General features: G+C 46.0%; 2 protein-coding genes across 7 annotated transcripts; one reads left to right on the plus strand and one right to left on the minus strand.

Annotated features, from left to right (window-relative positions):
- The first annotated feature begins 3,467 nt into the window (after window positions 1-3,467).
- On the plus strand, window positions 3,468-15,790 carry NFE2 (nuclear factor, erythroid 2). 4 transcript variants are annotated; one of them, XM_045829256.1, is made up of 4 exons: window positions 3,468-3,680; window positions 7,964-8,139; window positions 9,345-10,365; window positions 15,399-15,790. In XM_045829256.1, exons 2-3 carry the CDS (start codon window positions 8,026-8,028, stop codon window positions 10,350-10,352), a joined length of 1,122 nt encoding a protein of 373 aa, XP_045685212.1. In that variant the 5' UTR covers window positions 3,468-3,680; window positions 7,964-8,025; the 3' UTR covers window positions 10,353-10,365; window positions 15,399-15,790. The 4 variants fall into 4 exon arrangements, with proteins under 4 accessions (XP_045685212.1, XP_045685209.1, XP_045685211.1 ...); XM_045829253.1 differs by lacking the exon at window positions 15,399-15,790 and having other exon boundaries at window positions 9,345-11,240; XM_045829255.1 differs by lacking the exons at window positions 3,468-3,680; window positions 15,399-15,790 and adding an exon at window positions 6,898-6,990 and having other exon boundaries at window positions 9,345-11,240.
- Window positions 11,930-18,431, minus strand: HNRNPA1 (heterogeneous nuclear ribonucleoprotein A1). 3 transcript variants are annotated; one of them, XR_006784609.1, is made up of 12 exons: window positions 18,307-18,431; window positions 17,647-17,763; window positions 17,211-17,357; window positions 16,858-17,068; window positions 16,669-16,761; window positions 16,499-16,591; window positions 16,181-16,255; window positions 15,797-15,955; window positions 15,077-15,232; window positions 14,730-14,794; window positions 12,263-12,337; window positions 11,930-12,074 (listed from the first exon to the last, which is right to left on the minus strand). XR_006784609.1 is itself a non-coding variant. In XM_045829251.1 (11 exons), exons 1-10 carry the CDS (start codon window positions 18,319-18,321, stop codon window positions 14,739-14,741), a joined length of 1,122 nt encoding a protein of 373 aa, XP_045685207.1. In that variant the 5' UTR covers window positions 18,322-18,431; the 3' UTR covers window positions 13,777-14,497; window positions 14,730-14,738. The 3 variants fall into 3 exon arrangements, 2 of the variants coding, with proteins under 2 accessions (XP_045685207.1, XP_045685208.1); XM_045829251.1 differs by lacking the exons at window positions 11,930-12,074; window positions 12,263-12,337 and adding an exon at window positions 13,777-14,497; XM_045829252.1 differs by lacking the exons at window positions 11,930-12,074; window positions 12,263-12,337; window positions 15,797-15,955 and adding an exon at window positions 13,777-14,497.
- Between the last annotated feature and the right edge of the window lie 219 nt (window positions 18,432-18,650).

The following is an 18,650-nucleotide window of genomic DNA, read 5'->3' on the forward strand; positions in this document are numbered from 1 at the left end:
AGAATTGAGCCCCCAGGGGTTATTTCTTCTGGATTATTGTGGACCCATTTATCAGCTTTCATCTATTTTTGGTTCAGTGCTGGGCTCTGCTAACTAGGCATAACTTTTAAATGCCAGGTCTGGGAACCTCAGTCCTATCAACTCCCTGGACCCTTGAAAGCAGCAAGTTGTTTTGGCCTGAGAGTGAGGTTCTGTCCTCTCAACTCCCGAGTCAATCTTCAAAGAATTCTTATCTGTGGAAAGAAACTTTCTCAAAGACTTTTCTATCTTACCCTCATCCAAACTACAACACAAAGGGAAAACAATAGATGGCTTAGGAGGTCTGGTTCCACCATCTGGGCCTCAGTTTATATCCCCCATTTTCTTGCTGCTTACTTCATTAGGAGGTGCCTCACTACTATTCCCTGGTCCGGGACCCCCTCCGCCACCTCCTCCAACCATCCGGGGTAACCGCCAGGCTCTGCTGCCTAGGATAACGCCCACCCCTCCCCTTGCCCCCTGTGGCTGCCTCCCCTTTCCGTCTGTTGAGAGAGGAAGCCAGGGGGTGTTGGGTGCAACCCTGCAGGGCACTGATAAAGGGACAGCCCTGCACCCGCCCCCTGGGGCCATTGCGGTCAGACCAGCAGGCAAGGCAGCCAGCTCCTTCTGGGACCCAAGGCCCTCCCCTGGTTCCACCTCTACCCGCCCTGCCGTACTCGGGAAGCTGGTTGCATAACTAGTGGGGTGTTTGGCAACATTGCTTGTGGCTTGACCTGATGCTGCTGGTGGTGTGCACACGCTTTGGGGTGAGGGTGGAGGTAGATTGAGCAGGAGTGACAAGAAGTTAGTCTTTTGCGGGTGGGTGAGCAGCGTGGATAGGGAATAGTATAGCAGTAAAGATGTGACCACATTTTTCTTCATGTTCTGTCTGCTAACTTTGCTGCCATGGGAGAATCTTGGGGGATAATAAAAATCTTAGGTATCCTACCTCGCCATGCCACACTGTCCAACTCATTCAGACTCCTAATCCTCTGGTACTTGTACATTAAGCAAAGGAGACTTAAGGTAGAAGGGTGTTGACCCTGGACCTAAGGAATCGGAGAGGAGGGGGTCTAACTGAACCATTCTTACCTGAAGGTCTGTAAAGGTTGTCTGGAGGCAGTACACATCCTGGGAACCACAGTAAAGGCCTCTTTTTACACAAGGGGTGTAAGGGTGGGGTGGGAGAGATACCTCCACCTATCCCATTGTCTGAGTTATGGCTGCCTGTTCACTTAGGTCAGCCTACGTGACCATGTCTCTCTTCCTCATAAGTAGTAAACTACTTCAAACACTTCTACAAATGCCTGTTGCCTACAGGATGAAATACATCTTCCCTAGCTTGGCTTTCAAGGCACTTTACAATCTAGTTGTTAAATCCCAGGCTTATCTTCTAGCGCTTCCTACTCTTACACCCTACCCTAGTTAGCACAAAGTACTACACTGTGTTTTATGTCTCTTGTATCTTCACACCTTTGCTTGGAATACCCTTCCCACCTCTGTGCCTAGCCATTTTCTACAGCTCAGCTTAATTTGTCACTCCCTCTGTGAAGTCTTCTCTAAATTTGACCAGGCAGAAATTCAGGTCCATAGAACTTTATATAGACCTTTATTAGTATAATTCCTCTACTAGATTATGAATAAGGATATAGACTATGCCTTATTCATCTTTGTGTTCTTGGAGTGTAAACCATAGTAGATGGTCAATAAATATTTGTTGAATGAATGAATGAATGAATGATGAGGCTTGTGTTATCCATAGTTGTATGTGCCATGCCACAGTGTCCTGAACAGGTAGTTTTAATGGAATGTTTGTTGACTAGCTGTAACTTGATATCATTATTTAATCAGCCGTAAGTGTGACTATTATCACTCCTAATCAACTCTGAGGTGCCCAAATAAGTATGCAAGTGAGAGAGCTATATCTGAACACACGTTTGTGACCCAGATTCATGCCCAAGTCATCAAAAGATTCTGAACCCACATGTAACATGCAATGAAGCCATGGGTCACCTCCTGTATTACATAGATCATACATGTAGAATCATGATCTTAAGGGATAAGGATGGAATTCAAAACATTTAACCATGGGTTTGGCCTGGGCATTGATCGGTCCCGCACACACAGTCTGCAGGGAGGCTGTAAAGAGGCAGTACTGCATTGCCTCTTGAGATGCTTAGTTGTGTTACTGGGTTGTCAGGGGTACTGAAAGAGAACTGGGGTGGCTGATGTAGTGGTGGGGAACATTTGGAGGAATCCCAGCAGCTATTTTTATCAACTGAAGCAGAACTTTTGTGTGTGTGTGTGTGTGTGTGTGTGTGTGTGTGTGTGTAGGGGCAGCAGAACATTTTAATTATTTTCACAGTCAACACAATTCTATCAGAGAATACTGGCTGAATGCCAGACCTGCCTTGGGGTGGCATCTGTCTGTCTCTCCAGTCTTTAACTGTTTCCAATTTAACTTAAACACTATCATAAAAAAAAAAGAGATAGAAAGAGTAAGCTGCAGCTGTAAGTACTGAAGCTAGACATAGGAAGGATTTCCACTAAAAGCTAGGAGAAAGCAAGATTGTTTTCTCCTAGTCTCTGGAAAGAGATCTGTTTGGCTTGGAACTTGGGTCGTGTGTTGAAGGCAAAGGGAAGAATGAGTGACTTCTGGGGGGTATTTATTGATCTGACAGAGTTGCTGTGGGTGCTGGGGGATAGACCTGATATCCTACACACATGTCCTGGCCTGTCCATAGATCTGGGGTGCCTTGCCTGGAAGAAAGAAGGACAGAGGGCAACTGGGGTCCCCTTTAAGGGAGGTGAATAATGTCCCTGCTGGGCTCCACCCCGCCCCCCAACTCCCCTCACACTGACAACAAACCTAGCCAAGAAAGAAGCCTTTGTCCTGGGACATCTGAGGCTGTAGGGGGAGGGGGAAAGGCTACAGGTGAAAGGATACATCAAAGCAGCCGGCTGTCCCTCCTTCCCAAAATAGCTCCCCTACTCCTTTACCAGAACCCAGGCTTTCCTTAAATAAAAGCAGTACCCTAGACACCCACTTGCCTAAACAGCTGGAACACTAGAAACCTGGTCCTTTTCTTCAGCTGCCTTCTACCTTGCTATGACTCAGTTTCCCTGTTCCTAAGAGAGCAGAGGGCAGGAGGTTACAACTTGTGTAAAGTTTAGAGGTCGCTTTGGAGTGGACCATCAGCTTGGAATTCATCATCTGCATGGGAGAAACACAGACCTGACTGGACTCCTGGGCTCAAAAGGAGGGCTGAGAGAGGCTTGGAGCCATGTGTGCCCCTGCTGGCCGGGATCAGGGTGGGGGTGGGGTATGGGCAGAAACCACACGGGGCTCAAGTTTCCTCTCTTGGCCAGAAGGGGCAGAAGGAGAGGAGGGCCATGGGGAAAGGGGAGGGTTGGAGGAAGGACGAAGAAGTCAGGCCCCAGGGCTTCAGAGGAGACTGGTGTGCCGCCCTGGAGCTCCCTGTGATCAGTCTGAGCCTCCACACTCAGAACTCAGCAATGGTCAGGAGGCGGGGCACAGACCTCCCAGGTTCTCGGAGGTAGCAGGGATCCTCACCCAGGAGCTGTCAGCCCAGGCCCTGCCTCCCCAGAGACAGCACTCGGAGCCTCATCTTTCTCTGCACTCTGCTTGGACCCTGCCACAGGTGCCTGAGGGGCGGGGTGGGAGGGAGATTCCAATGGGATCCAGGGACAGACTGGGAGGTGGAGGAGGCAGAGGGAGAAAATACCCAACTTTCGTATGTTCTTAAGAGATCTTGGACCTTCCAGGCTGACCCTGGTTTAGGAATTTGACATCTCCGGGAACTCCTCTGGAAGAAGACCTAGGTTTCTGGAGTGTTCTGGGATTCTTGGGGTGAAACACTGTGTATGGGGACCAGACAGTGGTGTCTTAAGGTACCTCTGAGGGGCTGGAGAATGACCCTGAGTAACCCTTCAGCAGGCTGGTTGCCCTGGGGAAAATAGTACCACCCTTTCTCCTCTCCTTTCCATCATGCTGCTCTGGCCAGCTGGCTAGGAAGGTTTGGTGGAGGCTGAGGAACTGGATGGATATCTGGATCACCGAGAAGTGTTGTTGCAGCAAGATGGGGTGGTAGAAGTAGGGAATGCTAGTTCTTGCCTCCCTTTGTCCCTTCTCTTCTCTGGGCAATAGGGATCAGATGGAACTGGAAGGAAAAGGAAGGTATTCCACTCCCAGGATAGCTCCTTCCAACTGGAAGTATAAGCAGCAGGAACGGAGTGGGCTAGGAAGCAGTGGAAGAGAAGAGGGACTGGGACTGGAACTCTCTAGTCATTGGTCCCCCAAAGACTGCAGTTTTGGGTCTAAGGACCAAGTGACAGAATGGCAGAAACTTGTCCCTCTCTCCCTTGTTCCCATACACCTGTTTGAGCTATGTACGCCCTCAGGAGATTGGACCACACTCTGATCAACTCAATCTCTCTCTCTTTTTCCTTCATTCTCTTTGTTTCTCTCTCATCTCTGTGTCCCTCTTCCTCTTTGGGGATTCTTCCTAATCTTTCTGAGTAGGTTGCTCACCTGCCACTCCACACCCCAAGTTTCACTGATCTCTCTTCATTCTTTCACTGCTTCTATTGACATCTGGAAAGGTGGAGTGGTCTAATAAGCCTCAGAAAAAGGTCCTAGGGCCCTACCAGGGTAGCTCAGTTGGCTATATGCCAAGGTTGTGTATTCAATCCCTAGTCAGGGCACAGACAAGAATCAACCAGTGAATACACAAATAAATGGAACAACAAATCGATGTTTTTCTCTCTCCCCCTCTCTCCCTTCCTTTCTCTAAATTCAATTAAAAAAAAACAAAAAGAACAGGGTCCCAGGGTCAAAGGGTCCCCTTCCCCTTGTCAAGACAGTTAGAGCCTTGGGGCAGCAGTTGAGGCCAAATGTCTTCCTCTTCCCAGCATCCCTCTAAATAGTTCTCATCCTGCATCCTTAAGCATAAAGCCCCTTGTCATTCTGCAAGTACTCAGGGATTGTGATAAGATTCTGGGTAGGACCATCAGTATGGGAATAAAGGGTGGATTTATAGTTCCTGGAGATGGCTCCAGTCCTACTTGATACACGATGTTGGGGATAAGATGGCAGGGTGACCACAAAGTTTGGGCTAAACTGGGAAGTGGGAACTGATTATTGTAAAAGAAAAGGGACATAGGAAGTCCCGCTCCATTTTCCCAGTATCTCTCTAGTTTCTGTACCCTCTGTGGCATTCTTTTTGATTCAATTCTGACTATACCCTCTTCCCTGATTTATACCACCGGCTGACAAACCTCTGGCTGGTCCTCAGAAGGGTAGGCTCCTAAGACTCAGCGGAGCCTATGCCTAGTATACAGAAGGACATTGCTGAGTGTTTAGGGAAAAACATACTTCTCTCCTTTGACCTAGTGCAAACTGTATCAGAAAGCTGGTTAGAGCTGATCCAGAGGTTCTCTTCAACTCCCCCTTCTCCAACCTCTTGCCTCCCTCTGAGCCCCTTCTGGATTCTCATTTCCTTGTCCTAGGGTGAGGGGGAGATTGAGCTCATGGTCTTCATGAGGAGGGGTTGATACTTAGTCTCAGATACTGGGGCAGTCAGAACCTAGTGTTGCCTAGGTCAAGGATCTGAAGCTCAGAGAAGCCTAGAGATCACTTGCTGGACTCCTTTCTGGCTTTGTGTTTTTTCCTGTGAACTCATATTGTTGGACTACTGTAGTATTTCTCAAAGTGCAATGGGCCTCTGGCATCAGAAACACAAGGGCACTTGTTAAAATGCCGATTGCTAGGTACCTGCACCTATGAATTCAATTTAGTAGGTCTGGGGTGGCATTCAGGATTCTGTTTTTACAAGTACCCTGGGTGAATGTGGTATACAATAAAGTTTGTGCCTGCCTGAGCTAGACACAATAGACTGCTTCTCACAGCAAAAAGATTCCTCAGTCCTGTGTCCATTAAATGGAAGAGACTGAATGTGAAGCAATTTGCCTAAGGCCATGCATGCATCTGGAAGGCCAGAGAACCTGTATCCTGCCTTCTAGGGCAGGGTCTTCGTACTGCACCTAAGAGTCATATTCGGGAAGATATAAGGAGGGACAAAGGGTGGGGGTAGGTGTGTGTGTGTGAAGGACTATGAGGCAAGAGCCATTGTCCCTGCCCCATAAACCCCTTCTCCATTCACTTTGCCTTTGGGCAATTTCCTCCAGAACCTGGGTGGGGGAGTGTGGGGTTCCGGTGTTGAAATGGCATCCTGGACAGACATAAACACCCCACCCATTCTGCCCACTGGCCAAGGGCCTGTGCCTACACCACCTCTCAGCTCTGAGGATGGCGATAGAACAAGGGGTTGGGGGCAGGAGGTAGGAGAGATCCTCTTTCAAAAGGATAATTTGCAGTTCTCACTAATTATGTTGTAAATCAGAGTAGACTTCATATCAAGCTGTGATAGGCCATCCTTGTGGTAATCTAAGGTCATGCAGTTTGAGGTCATCCTGTCCTATTTGTTCTATGATTCTTCTCCAACCTTAGCTCTTACTTATATGGCAGGAGTGGGGTGTAGTGTCTAGCCCTAAGAGATCAGGAGGTTTCTATCAAACCTACTTGGAATTTTTTGCTGAAGGCAGGGAGAACAGATGCAAGGGAAGAGGGCTGTCAGAGAACAGGGAGTAGGGTGAGGAGAAGGCTGACAGAGAGAAGATGAAGGCAGAGGTGAGGGTTTGCTGAGAAAGTTAAGCTGTCTGAGCAGAAAGGGACCTCTAAGTTCCATTTGTCCAACACCCCGGTTTTACAAATGAGGAAACAGAGGCTCAGAGAAGTGTGACTTGCCCAACATCACACTGCTACTTTTTGGCAGACCTGCAGCTAGAGCCCAGATCAAAAGAGAGGGACTGGAGGGGAATGCGTATTCAAGGCTTGAAGGAGAAATTCCCCAGAAGAGGAGGAAAGAGACTGAGATCCCACAGAAAGAACTGGTGATGTAGACCACCATGAAAGGCCTGGGGTATGAAGATAGAGGAGCAGGATGAGAAGGTGCCTGGAAAGTGATATAGGCTGGTAGACTCAGGCAATAGAGGTTCCAGACCTGACTCTGCTATTTACCAGCTTGGGTCTTAATGTCTGAACGGACCTTATAGGATCTTTGTGAAAGTCAGTCTCATAAATGAATACTTGTAACACAGTTCTTGACCAATACTCAATAAGTCTTTGTTACAGTTGTTGCATTACCTTAGGAGAGGAAAGATCCCTGGCTGTGGGATGGGGTATGGCCAAGATGACCCTCTGGGGATATAGGACAGAGGTCCAGTGACTCCAGAGACCATTTCTCCCTCTGCTGCTTGCAGCTGATAAACTTCTTATCTGGTCAAGGCAGGGGAGTCCAGGGCCAGGATAGGAGGAGAGGGCAGGGCTGCTATCAGCCAGCAGGCCTGGGCCATATCTCAGAGAAGGGGAGGGACTGTCTGCTTGGCTCTTCCCACAACACACTCCTTGGGGATCCTCAAACACTCACTCTCATCTTGGGAAGAAAAGACAGAGATCCTAAAACTGAGAGCAGGGGAGGAAAGCAGGCGTGATCTCTGATGTTGCCCCAGAAAATGGGGGGAAAACCCCCAGAAGATGTGGTTTCTTCCCCAGCCAGTGATACAATTTTGGGGAGAAAGAAGTAGGGAAAAGAGAAGGCATCTTGTCTGAAAAAAAGGTAAAGGCCTAATGTGCTCCCAAAGGATCTGAGTACAGCCATAGCAGGTGAGGTAGAGATCACATCACAGAAAAAGACTTTCTACAATAGCTTAAGGAGTTGGTTGATGAGTCCAGCATGAGTGGGAGGGGATGAGGTCTCTCCTTCTATCAGGTGACATTGGATGGAGCCTCTCTGTGGAGGCAGGCAGGACAAAATTGCTGACCCCTAGCAGCAGAGCCCTAACTCCCATTTATCCTTTGACACAGGTTGCTGGGGCCGTTTGGGCTTTGGGGGACCCTGGACCAGGCCCTGGCCCTGGCCCAGTAGGATGCCCCCGTGTCCTCCTCAGCAGAGCAGGAATAGGGTGACACAGCTGCCCACCCCGGAGCTGGGCGAGATGGAACTGACTTGGCAAGAGATCATGTCCATCACTGAGCTGCAGGTAAGTAGGACTGAGGGAGCAGGGGAAGGGAAGGGTAGAGGAGCAGGACGTTTAGTTGGGACTGAGGTAGGCGGCAGGAAGAAGGAGGGCTCAGGGTCTCAAGCTGGAAATGTTCCAAGGACTGAAAAAGAAAGGGCTGGAGTAGCAGGGAGATCTGGTTGTTAGACCAGAAAAATAAGGAGAAGGGGTGTGGAAGAGCAGGAGACAGGAGTGTTGGGGAAAGAAGGATCTGATTAGAAGTATAATCTCTCTCAGCAGCCACTCTGTTCACATCTCTCTACCCCATCTTCTGCTCCGCCTTCCCTTTCTCACCTCCTTCCCTTCTGACTTCCTTCCCCAATCCTGCTCATCTTCTTCCTTCATTTTCTCCCCCTGCCCTCAGCAGCTGGGCCCCTTTCCCTCAGCAGCTGGGCCCCTTTCCCCCAGGTAGCTGAGCAGTACTTCAGGGGCCTCAGGAAGGGGGGTCAGTCAATGCCGGGGTCCTCTCCTCCTACCAGTTGGACAAAGGGGTATCTGTTGGCCTAACAATGATGCCTTTGTCCCCAGCTGGGCTAGAGCAGGGTGGCTCCCCTATGTGGGTTGGGGGCCCTGTTTCTAGCATGTTCTTTTCTCCTCTCTGCACCTGGGAAGGGACAGAGGGACTGAAGAGTAGAGGGTAGAGCTAGTGCCAACTCCCCAAGGTGACTCTTAACCCCCAGACCTGGCTCTGTGCCTGCCCCCTTCTCTCCCCTGCCACCATGCATGGGCCCTCAGGATCTGTCCTAAACCCTGCTTCCACACAGCAGCTCCCTCTGCTGGGCACCCAGGGCATGGACAAGATCTGAACTTGACCTTTTGACCCTAGATAACCACAACAGGAAAGGGTTCTGAGGGGTCATCTTGGATAACAACTCCTTCTTTTCCTGAAAGAAATAAAAGAACATGAGGCATTTCCAGCCAGTCAGATCTACTGAGGAGGAGTTTTTATGATTGTTGTAATGCTAGTTCTTTCTGAAGTCTGATCTCAGTGACTTCCATTCCTGTTTAAGCAGCTTTCTTCTTGAAGTAGCTTCATTGCAATTCTAGAAGCTTTCAATGATTTTTTAGCACCTTTCTGTTCCCTTGTTATCATCTCACTGGGTCTTTCAGAAGGACCCAGCGTGATCCTGAGAGAGCTGGCCCTCTTCCTCAGTCTGTCTCCAAACTTTTTTGTCTTTTTCTTGCAGGGCCTAAATGCTCCAAGCGAACCATCATTTGAGCCCTCAGCCCCAGCCCCGTACCCTGGACCCCCGCCACCTCCAACTTATTGTCCCTGCTCAATCCATCCAGATGCTGGTTTCTCCCTTCCTCCACCACCTTATGAGCTCCCAGTAACCTCAGCTCATGTCCCAGACTCTCCATACTCTTATGGTAACATTGCCATACCAGTCTCCAAGCCACTGACTCTCTCAGGTCTCCTCAGTGAGCCCCTCCCAGACCCCTTAGCCCTCCTGGATATTGGGCTACCAGCCGGGCCACCCAAGCCCCAAGAAGACCCAGAATCCGACTCAGGATTATCCCTCAACTATAGTGATGCTGAATCTCTTGAGCTGGAGGGGACAGAGGCTGGTCGGCGGCGCAGCGAGTATATAGAGATGTACCCGGTGGAGTACCCCTACTCGCTAATGCCTAACTCCTTGGCCCACCCCAACTATGCCTTGCCACCTGCTGAGACCCCCTTAGCCTTACAGCCCTCCTCAGGCCCTGTGCGGTCCAAGCCCACTGCACGGGGAGAGGCAGGGAGTCGGGATGAGCGTCGGGCCCTGGCCATGAAGATCCCCTTCCCCACGGACAAGATTGTCAACTTGCCAGTAGATGACTTTAATGAGCTGTTGGCACGGTACCCGCTAACAGAAAGTCAGCTGGCACTAGTCCGGGACATTCGACGTAGGGGCAAGAACAAGGTGGCTGCCCAGAACTGTCGCAAGAGGAAGCTGGAGACAATCGTGCAGCTGGAGCGGGAACTGGAGAGACTCAGCAGCGAGCGGGAGCGGCTACTCAGGGCCCGAGGGGAGGCCGACCGGACCCTAGAGGTGATGCGCCAACAGCTGACCGAGCTGTACTGTGACATTTTCCAGCACCTGCGCGATGAAGCTGGCAACAACTACTCTCCTGAAGAGTATGTGTTGCAACAGGCTGCTGATGGGGCCATATTCCTGGTGCCCAGGGGGACCAAGATTGAGACCACAGACTGAGCGGACCCAGCAGGTTGGTCCTGGTGATGATTTCCTTCATTCCCTTTTGATAAAGATGTTCCTGGACCCTGAGGCCCCTAAGGGGACTACATGAAAAACCTGACATTTGTTGGGTCAAGGTGTGTTTAACGAGGCTTGCCTTGAGGCAAATAGGTGAGGGAAGGCTGCAATCTGATTCAGTTTCCCAGGTCTCCAATCTCCACATTGTTTGAGCTTTGGTATATAAAGCCCTCCACAGAAAAAGCTTTCCATTGTGTCTTCCTTCTGTTAGTGTGTATACAAACATACACTTTTCTTTTTTGACATAATTTTCTTGAAACAGAGTAATTTTCAGATGCCACATCAAAGTTCAAACTTCCTTGTTACCACACTTCCATTATCTTTGAAGTTGTGCGGTTCCCAATCTTCTCTGGAACTACATTACTCAAACTATTTGGGGTGTTTTGCTTCTATGTATATGTATACTTCTATTCGACTTTACCAGCTCCATTCCAATAGGGAAACTTTACTTTCAGGTTCAGTTAACACACTACAGTTTTGACAAAAACAGTGATGTAGAGATGTGGAATCTGCATACCTATACATTTTTGAAAAACATGGTTTCCTGCCCAGGTTTAGGGAATTTAAAATAACTTAAGGCGCTCACAAAAGTAACTCAGAAGCAAAATTAGACCTTTAGAAGCACCTAAGTTCTGCAGGGGAGACTACATGCCTAAAGCAGAAGGTGGAACATGGTTTTGGAGTGTGAACTAGGATGAGTCAGTTTTCATGAACTTGAACAGGGAATCTCTTCCTTGAATCTACTTCTTGTAAATTGTATCTGTAAAGCACCCCTCAATGTACAGAATGTAAAAATGTGTTAAGGTTTTCAGTAAGAGTGCTTTTAACTGTCACCTCAATAAATTGCTAATTTAGCAAATCTCTGGTAGTCCTGGTTTTCCTAAGTCTTGGAGTTTATGGATTCACATACCTCACCAACTCCCTCAGCCCTACCCTGCTGTTGTGAGGCTGTATGACTTCCCTCCTGAAGGCAGCAGGGGAAACTTAGGAGCCTACTGAAATTGCTTCTAAAAATATTTCAGATTCATCATCTTTGAGAAGCCAAGATTTAGCCTCCCTCCTATATTCTTACTGGACTTGATTTTTTTGAAGCCTAAGATAGCTGGCCCATATATGCTTGTCCACCAAAGATGACATCCACTATGCCCCTCGAGAACTTAGTAGGTCCAGCTCAGAAACGACAGTGGTGGCAGGTAGCTCTGGCTCCGCCCCCCTTTCTCTTGCCAGGGGAGCTAGAAAAAGGTTATGTACAAATGGGAAAAAAAGTAGGTAACAGTTTACTTCTAACAGGGTCAGGGCTGAGTCCTGCAGTGAGAACCCAGTTTCTCAGATCCCAGTAAATGATGCCAATGAGATAAACTTTTCTAAGGGCCCTGTTCCTTTAGATTGACACTGCTAAAAAATTGTTTAGCTGACACCTGGTATGTAATTATCTCCTGTATGTCTCATCCCCAATCTTGAAATGCTCAGTATCAAGCTTACTGTGTTGTGAAAGCAGAAAAAGAAAATAAGCAAAAACAAATTAAAAGCATTTTATTTAAAAAGTCCACTCATAAAACTGAATGATTAACTCAAGCTGCAGCACAGCTAAATGAAAACTGCATGGCAGTGAAAATGAAGTACACAGTGGCTCAGATAAAGGCTGTCCTCAAAAGGATGCTCCTGGCAAAAAGTAAAAAAAAGAAAAAGTTACGAAATAGTTATACAAGCAGATGAAAGATTCCCATTCTCTTTAATTGAGCCCAGTTGTTTTTAACAGATTTCTGAGAGCAGATTATGACATCCTTTTTGGTTCTGAGGCAAGCTCATTCTCTACTCTGGTAATACCAAAGTACTTTATAAAAACTTACCTTTTAACTATAATCTTGGACAGGTTTTTTTTTTTAAAGGACACTTGATAACCTGTAGTAGTAGCAGACTCCTCCCTAGAAAAGCAAACAACCTTTAGAACTAGCTTTTCTGAGACCAAGACCCATCTCAGGCTAAATCCCCCACCCCCCAATAGAGGCCCACCCACCCTCCCACCATCATTTGGGGGAAGATTGTAATACATTACTTTGAGCCATTGTTTTAAGGAAATGGGTCAAAGGAAGGAAGGAAGTGAAAATTAAAGGGCAAAAATTTATCACAGTACAGATCAAGTGCTCATTTCCTTCCATTGGGATCCACTAAGACTATGGTGTCAATTTATAAAATAATCCATCTCCAGAAAACCAAGTTCAGCTTAACTGGACTAGTTTTGGCTCAATATATTAAGGAAAATATAACAAACTGGATTTTAGATAACTATATGGATGTAAGTAAAATCTGTTCTTACCTACCAGCATAGCAATAAAACCTTTCCTCCTGGATCTGACTGCTAGTCCTAAGAGTCAGGTGTGCCTTACTCTTGTCTGCCTCCTTCCTTGCGATGGTCACTGAAACTTCACTCCCTCCTAGCTTTCACGGAGCGTGTCGTGGACTGCCCCTGGCTTATCTGTACTCCACATACCACAAGTGTCTACTCTCAGCTGTAGAGTGTCTGAGCTCGCAGTCATTCGCGCTATGCTTGCTAGCAGTTCCTAGTAGCTGAACATCTCTCCTGGATCTTTAAAGGCATTGTCAGGAATCCTGAGGTATCTGCAAACTCCCTCAATAGTTAAGGTTCCACCTGCCATTGCAAACTCAGCCAGTGTCAAACCCATGGAACTGTATCATCCATCCATGCTTTCCCACCCACATCCACCTCCCATCCACCTCCACCCACCCTCCCCTCCCCAAACTTCCAAGTAACACACCCATAGGTGAAATACAATCCTAGTGATCAACAAATCTCTATGCTACTAGGTAGGTACAATGGCACTGAAATTGAGGGTATCAAAGGGAAGGCTCAAAAGAACCTATGTACAAAAAACAATCACTGGATATTAAGTTAACTTTAGAAATCATTTTCTATACAATTAACATTTTAGGATGGTTACGTGATCTTGTGCTATGTTTAAAGGAAAACTGCAGTTAGCATGTTTATAAGCAGTATGGTTCTTTGACATCTCCATAATGTTAATCTCCAAATAGGCAACCTAGTGTGATTAAAATCTATTAAGTCTCTATAAAGACCCACCCAACCAGAACAAAGTAAACTGCAGTTTTCCTTTAATGTAGTGTAGGATTAAGAAACTCTTACTGGTTCTGGTAAGTTTAAAAACATCTCCCAAAACACTTCTAATCTGTGGATTTTTTGGAGCTGCATTAGCCAACAGCTGGTTTCTAATCTCTGGCAAAGTTTTGAATTTGAATTGGTGACAGAAGCATTCAACATTCATGGGTAGTGGGTAGGGAAAGTCCAAAGCTCTGCCAGTCCCAAATCCATACAGTTGTCATTCCATTCAAGAGGATATTAAATCGTTTATTGATTACACATGATAATGGATGATACACAAACTTTATTCCCATCTATAATTTTATCTGGTACCATAATTCAATTTAGTATATTGCATAGGATGTGCCAACAACCATTAGTAACCAAATAAACTCCATGACTCTGCTTGGGTGACCCTTTTAATGGTGAACTCCAGGTCACAACACAATAACTTATCAATTCAACTACACCAAGGTTTTTGAAGACAATGGCATGTGTGCCCAAGCAGGTTGTAAATAAATTTCAAATGGAATCTGGCATCACCCTGAAGGAATTCTAACTTCACACTGTTGGGGTAATTTACCAAGATGGCTTCAGAGTAGACTAACTTTACACAGCACATTTAAAAAAAAAAGACACATTTATTCAGCGTCATGATCAGACTATTACATTTAGCAATCAACAGCATGGGTGCAAAAAGGAAAAAAAAAAAAACTACATTAAAAACCCTTTGTTGGAATGCTTTACACTTTCCACAGAACAGAAACTAAAATAACCTGTTATACAATTAGTCACAAATACAGTCCTCGAGTTTTTTTGCCCATTCACATGAGTATTGTCTAAAACATGTCTTCTTTGTAGCAGCTAGGCCCTGCCACCACTGTGCTTGGCTGAGTTCACAAATCTGTTGTAACCTGTAGCTTCCCTGTCACTTCTCTGGCTCTCCTCTCCTGCTAAGCTTTGTTTCCTGTTGAACAATATGGAATAAAGTTGTTAATCTAAACATATTAAGACTTAAGGCTACAATCCAATAGCAAGTTGTTTCCCACAAATTTTGCTGATCTGAATATTAACTTAATATCCACAATTTTACTGCAGTTACATTGTTAACTATGTTGCACTGCTTAGCTACATTAGGGTTACTGGGTTCATTTTCAATCATAAAAATTAAGTTGAAACAGAAAAAGGTGTTTACTTACCTGGCATAATTAAAACCTTCTGCCACTGCCATAGCTACTGCTGCTGCTGGAACCACCATAGCCACCTAAGAATAACGTTTGTTCCTTTAAACTTTCAAAGTGCCAAGCAGTAACACTTTTATATTTGAAGCAATAAAATTCAAACTGGAGTTTCAGCTCAGATGACATTTTCAATTTGACTGAGTTACCAGTCACTTAAGAACTTTGTCAGGCTGGCTATTATAGCCCACACAATGTCATCTAAGACTCAAACTATTCTTTAGCAGTACGAATTAAAGACACCTAGCCCTCTACTACTACAACTACCACCACTATCACCACCACCACCATTCACACACTCACTATACCTTGGTTTCGTGGTTTGGCAAAGTATTGGCCTCCACCACCATAGGGGCCAGAGCTTCTGCCTCCAAAGTTTCCTCCTTTCATGGGCCCAAAATTTGAAGATTGATTGTTGTAATTGCCAAAATCATTGTAGCTTCCACCACCTCCAAAGTTGCTTCCTAGGAATGGAAAGAGGACCTTTATCTGTTACTGAGGAAAGATGACAGCTCTGAAATCTATTTAGTGTTCAAAAATGGAAAAAGAAAAAAAAAAAAGTTGCATGACCTGCCTTCCACCCAAACTCTGATGGCTCCAATGTTTATCTTTGTATTTCATCTTTTCCAGGTAAGCAAGCATTCAGTTGAATAATCCAGAATTTTACTCAACTCACCATGACAACACAGACCATATCCTATAGCCTTGAAGTCCTTGACCCATCCAGGGGCACTACAAACACATGCTGGATTCATCAACTAAGTGCCTATGGTCCCAAAGAAGTTAAGACACTAAATCCTACTAGAGCTAATCTAGTTCCAGTTGAACAGCTGAAGATGCCACTATCCACTCATTCATCTATTTGGGAGTGAGGCGGCCCCAGCTTAAAGCTAGGAGGTAGCACAGCAAGCCCATTAAAAAAAATACCATGCAATGTACCACATAATGCATCTAATCCCCACATGGGCATAAATTCTACAAGGCTAATCTAGCTACTGCACCAAGTACCTGGATCACTGGATACCTACCACTACCACCGCCAAAGCCGCCTCCGCCTCCTCCGTTGTTATAGCTGTCATAGCTGCCACTCCCGCCATAGCCACTGCCCTGGTTTCCATAACCCTGTCCACCACTTCCATAGCCTCTGCTTCCTCCAGAGTAACCAGGGCCGCCTCCTCCATAACCACCTACAAGAATACAATTCTTCTCAATAAGACAAAAGTATTCAACAATCAAAACCTGTTTAAGCGTAATGGGTAACAGCCTGCTCACATGCTGTTATGGTCAGAATTTAGCTTGTCATGCACTAGAGTTTTAGTCTCTACCGACCTATTCTATAGATCACCAAAAACAAACACCTCCCCCAACTTTTTGCCTGTTTATTTCTAAATAAACCAACCCACAAAACTTACCATCATTACCAAATCCATTATAGCCATCCCCACTGCCACCATATCCACCACCACCACGGCTACCACCAAAGCCACCTGGAAGAAAGCAGATTTGAAGTATATGAATTCCATACAAATAAATTACAGCCTCGTAAGTATAAACTTGAGAGAACAGTTCCTGTGCTAAAAAAATTATTTTCACACACAGGACTTTAACTTTGGGTTGGTGAGAAGCCAGAAGTACATTTAAATAGAATATAACTTTGGAAACAGTGACCATACTGTCAGATTGCACAAAGGACAAGTTATTTGAAGTCATTAAATTATGATCAAATATACCTCGACCACTGAAGTTTCCTCCACGACCAAAGTTGTCATTCCCACCAAATCCACCTCCACGACCACCTCCGAAGTTTCCAGAACCACTTCGACCTTAAGAAAAGATGAATTGCATTAAACCATAAAAATTGGAATTGGTCCTTAAGGTTTAACAAAAGCAACAAACCCACCTCTTTGGCTGGATGACGCACTCGCCATCTCTTGCTTAGATAGAGCTTTCCTTACTTCACAGTTGTGGCCATTTACAGTATGGTATTTCTGAACTAAAAAATTTGAAGATAAAAAGAACACAACCTCAGGGTTTGGAATATAACCAGAATTTCAGAACCCTTAGCTAACAAACATGTCATGATACTCACTGACAATTTTGTCGACAGAGTCATGGTCATCAAAGGTTACAAAAGCAAAGCCTCTCTTTTTGCCACTGCCTCGGTCAGTCATGATTTCAATCACTTCAATTTTTCCATACTGTTCAAAATAATCTCTTAGGTGATGTTCTTCAGTGTCTTCTTTAATACCACCAACGAAAATCTTTTTCACAGTTAAGTGGGCACCCGGTCTTTGAGAATCCTAAGGGGAAAAAACCCAATTAAGTTAGACACTAGCAAGATCTCCTAAAATTACGGTTCAAGTTTGTTACTATTCCCAAACATTGTATCTACCTGGTGGCACACTTGTAAATGACTAGGGAAGGGAAAAATAAATCACTCACTTCTCTTGAGACAGCCCTCTTTGGTTCCACAACTCTTCCATCCACCTTGTGTGGCCTTGCATTCATGGCTGCATCCACCTCCTCCACAGTGGCATATGTGACAAACCCAAAGCCTCTGGAGCGCTTGGTGTTTGGATCTCTCATCACCTAAAATGTAATTCATTTAAAATCATAGTAAGACGCCCAAACTACTGTCATTTCTACCTTGAATAAGATAATAGGAAAGTATACTAGTCTTCGAACAAAGTCCTTCAGTTTCCCATTATTCTTGTACAAATCTATTGAGAGCTTTTTAGCTCCCTAACGCCACACCTTCTCATCATTTCCAACTATAATCCTGTTAACAATAGCCATTAAGTATTCAGACAAGACCTATGGCACGAGAAGCCTAGTAAACCAACTAGTTCTAGGGCCCTTTTTCTCTTCCAAGTCTTACCACACAGTCTGTGAGCGTTCCCCATTGCTCAAAATGGCTCCTCAGACTCTCATCTGTTGTTTCAAAGCTCAAACCTCCGATAAAGAGCTTCCGTAGCTGTTCCGGCTCTTTGGGAGACTAGGAATGGGGAAGGGAGGGAAGCGTTAAATTAGCCGGTTAACGCAAAACACCGTTCACTTAAGCAAAACTAGACAGTATGCACGCAGTGCTTATTGTTCCTTCTGGTCGCAGCAAGCCACGTGTTTATCCCCACGGGGGACAGAGTACTGGAAGGTACAAAACAGCGAGCGCATGCGTCCCTACTCTGCCTTTGACGCACGCGCAACAAAAGGACTGAACGGGAGGGGCCCGTTGCCAAAAAGAGACGAAAGCGGCTTTTTAAGAAACTCGCCTACTGAGACAAGGTAAAAAAAAAAAAGACTTAATATGCCTAAGAGATTTACTGGGAGGTACAAGCCTGGCATAATAACTGTTACGGGACGGCGGCCTCATGGCCACGACGAGGACAAAATGGCGACCTGAACTTTGGGAGGGGTAGGCCCGGGCCGCGACCGAAGAACTGCCGAATGGGCTGGCGCAAGCAGCCAATCTAAACTGCATCCCACGAAACTGAGGCAGAGGTGAGCAAGAAAATTAAGTTGGAGAGACCGTCTTACCCACCTCTGATTTAGACATGACGATTGCAGAAGAGAGAACTTCAACGATGCTTACTCAGTGGCGTCCACCGGCAGAAAGGAGTACTGTAACGAACGTATCTGCCAGCCTACCTTCGGCCTCGCTTTTTATCCCGCCTCCTCCCTTACGGCATTGGTAGACTCCGCCCCTGAATAGCTGTGATTGGATATTTGAAATAGCTTCCTGCTACTATTGGCCTGTGATGCCGCATTGCTGTTAACGTCATTCCTTTTGGAGGTCTGCGTAGTCTCCACCCCTCGGAGTTCATTGGTCCCCGAGTAATATTATTCTTAACTAATCTGATTGGCTAGACAACAAATCATTTATAT

The sequence above is a fragment of the Phyllostomus hastatus genome, unplaced genomic scaffold, assembly GCF_019186645.2.
Source record: "Phyllostomus hastatus isolate PE091 unplaced genomic scaffold, TTU_PhHast_1.1 phas_scaffold_93, whole genome shotgun sequence".
NCBI lineage: Eukaryota > Metazoa > Chordata > Mammalia > Chiroptera > Phyllostomidae > Phyllostomus > Phyllostomus hastatus.

Bases quoted from the DNA above. Each gene is read 5' to 3' on its own strand.
- NFE2 (XM_045829256.1), top strand. From the start codon at position 8,026: ATGCCCCCGTGTCCTCCTCAGCAGAGCAGGAATAGGGTGACACAGCTG. The intron at 8,140-9,344 runs GTAAGTAGGACT...TTTTTCTTGCAG, and splicing joins TGTCCATCACTGAGCTGCAG to GGCCTAAATGCTCCAAGCGA.
- HNRNPA1 (XM_045829251.1), bottom strand. The intron at 15,233-15,796 runs GTAGGTATCCAG...TTCCATTCCTAG, and splicing joins CGGCTTTGGCGGTGGTAGTG to GAAGCAACTTTGGAGGTGGT. The intron at 14,795-15,076 runs GTATAGTGAGTG...CGTTATTCTTAG, and splicing joins TGCCAAACCACGAAACCAAG to GTGGCTATGGTGGTTCCAGC.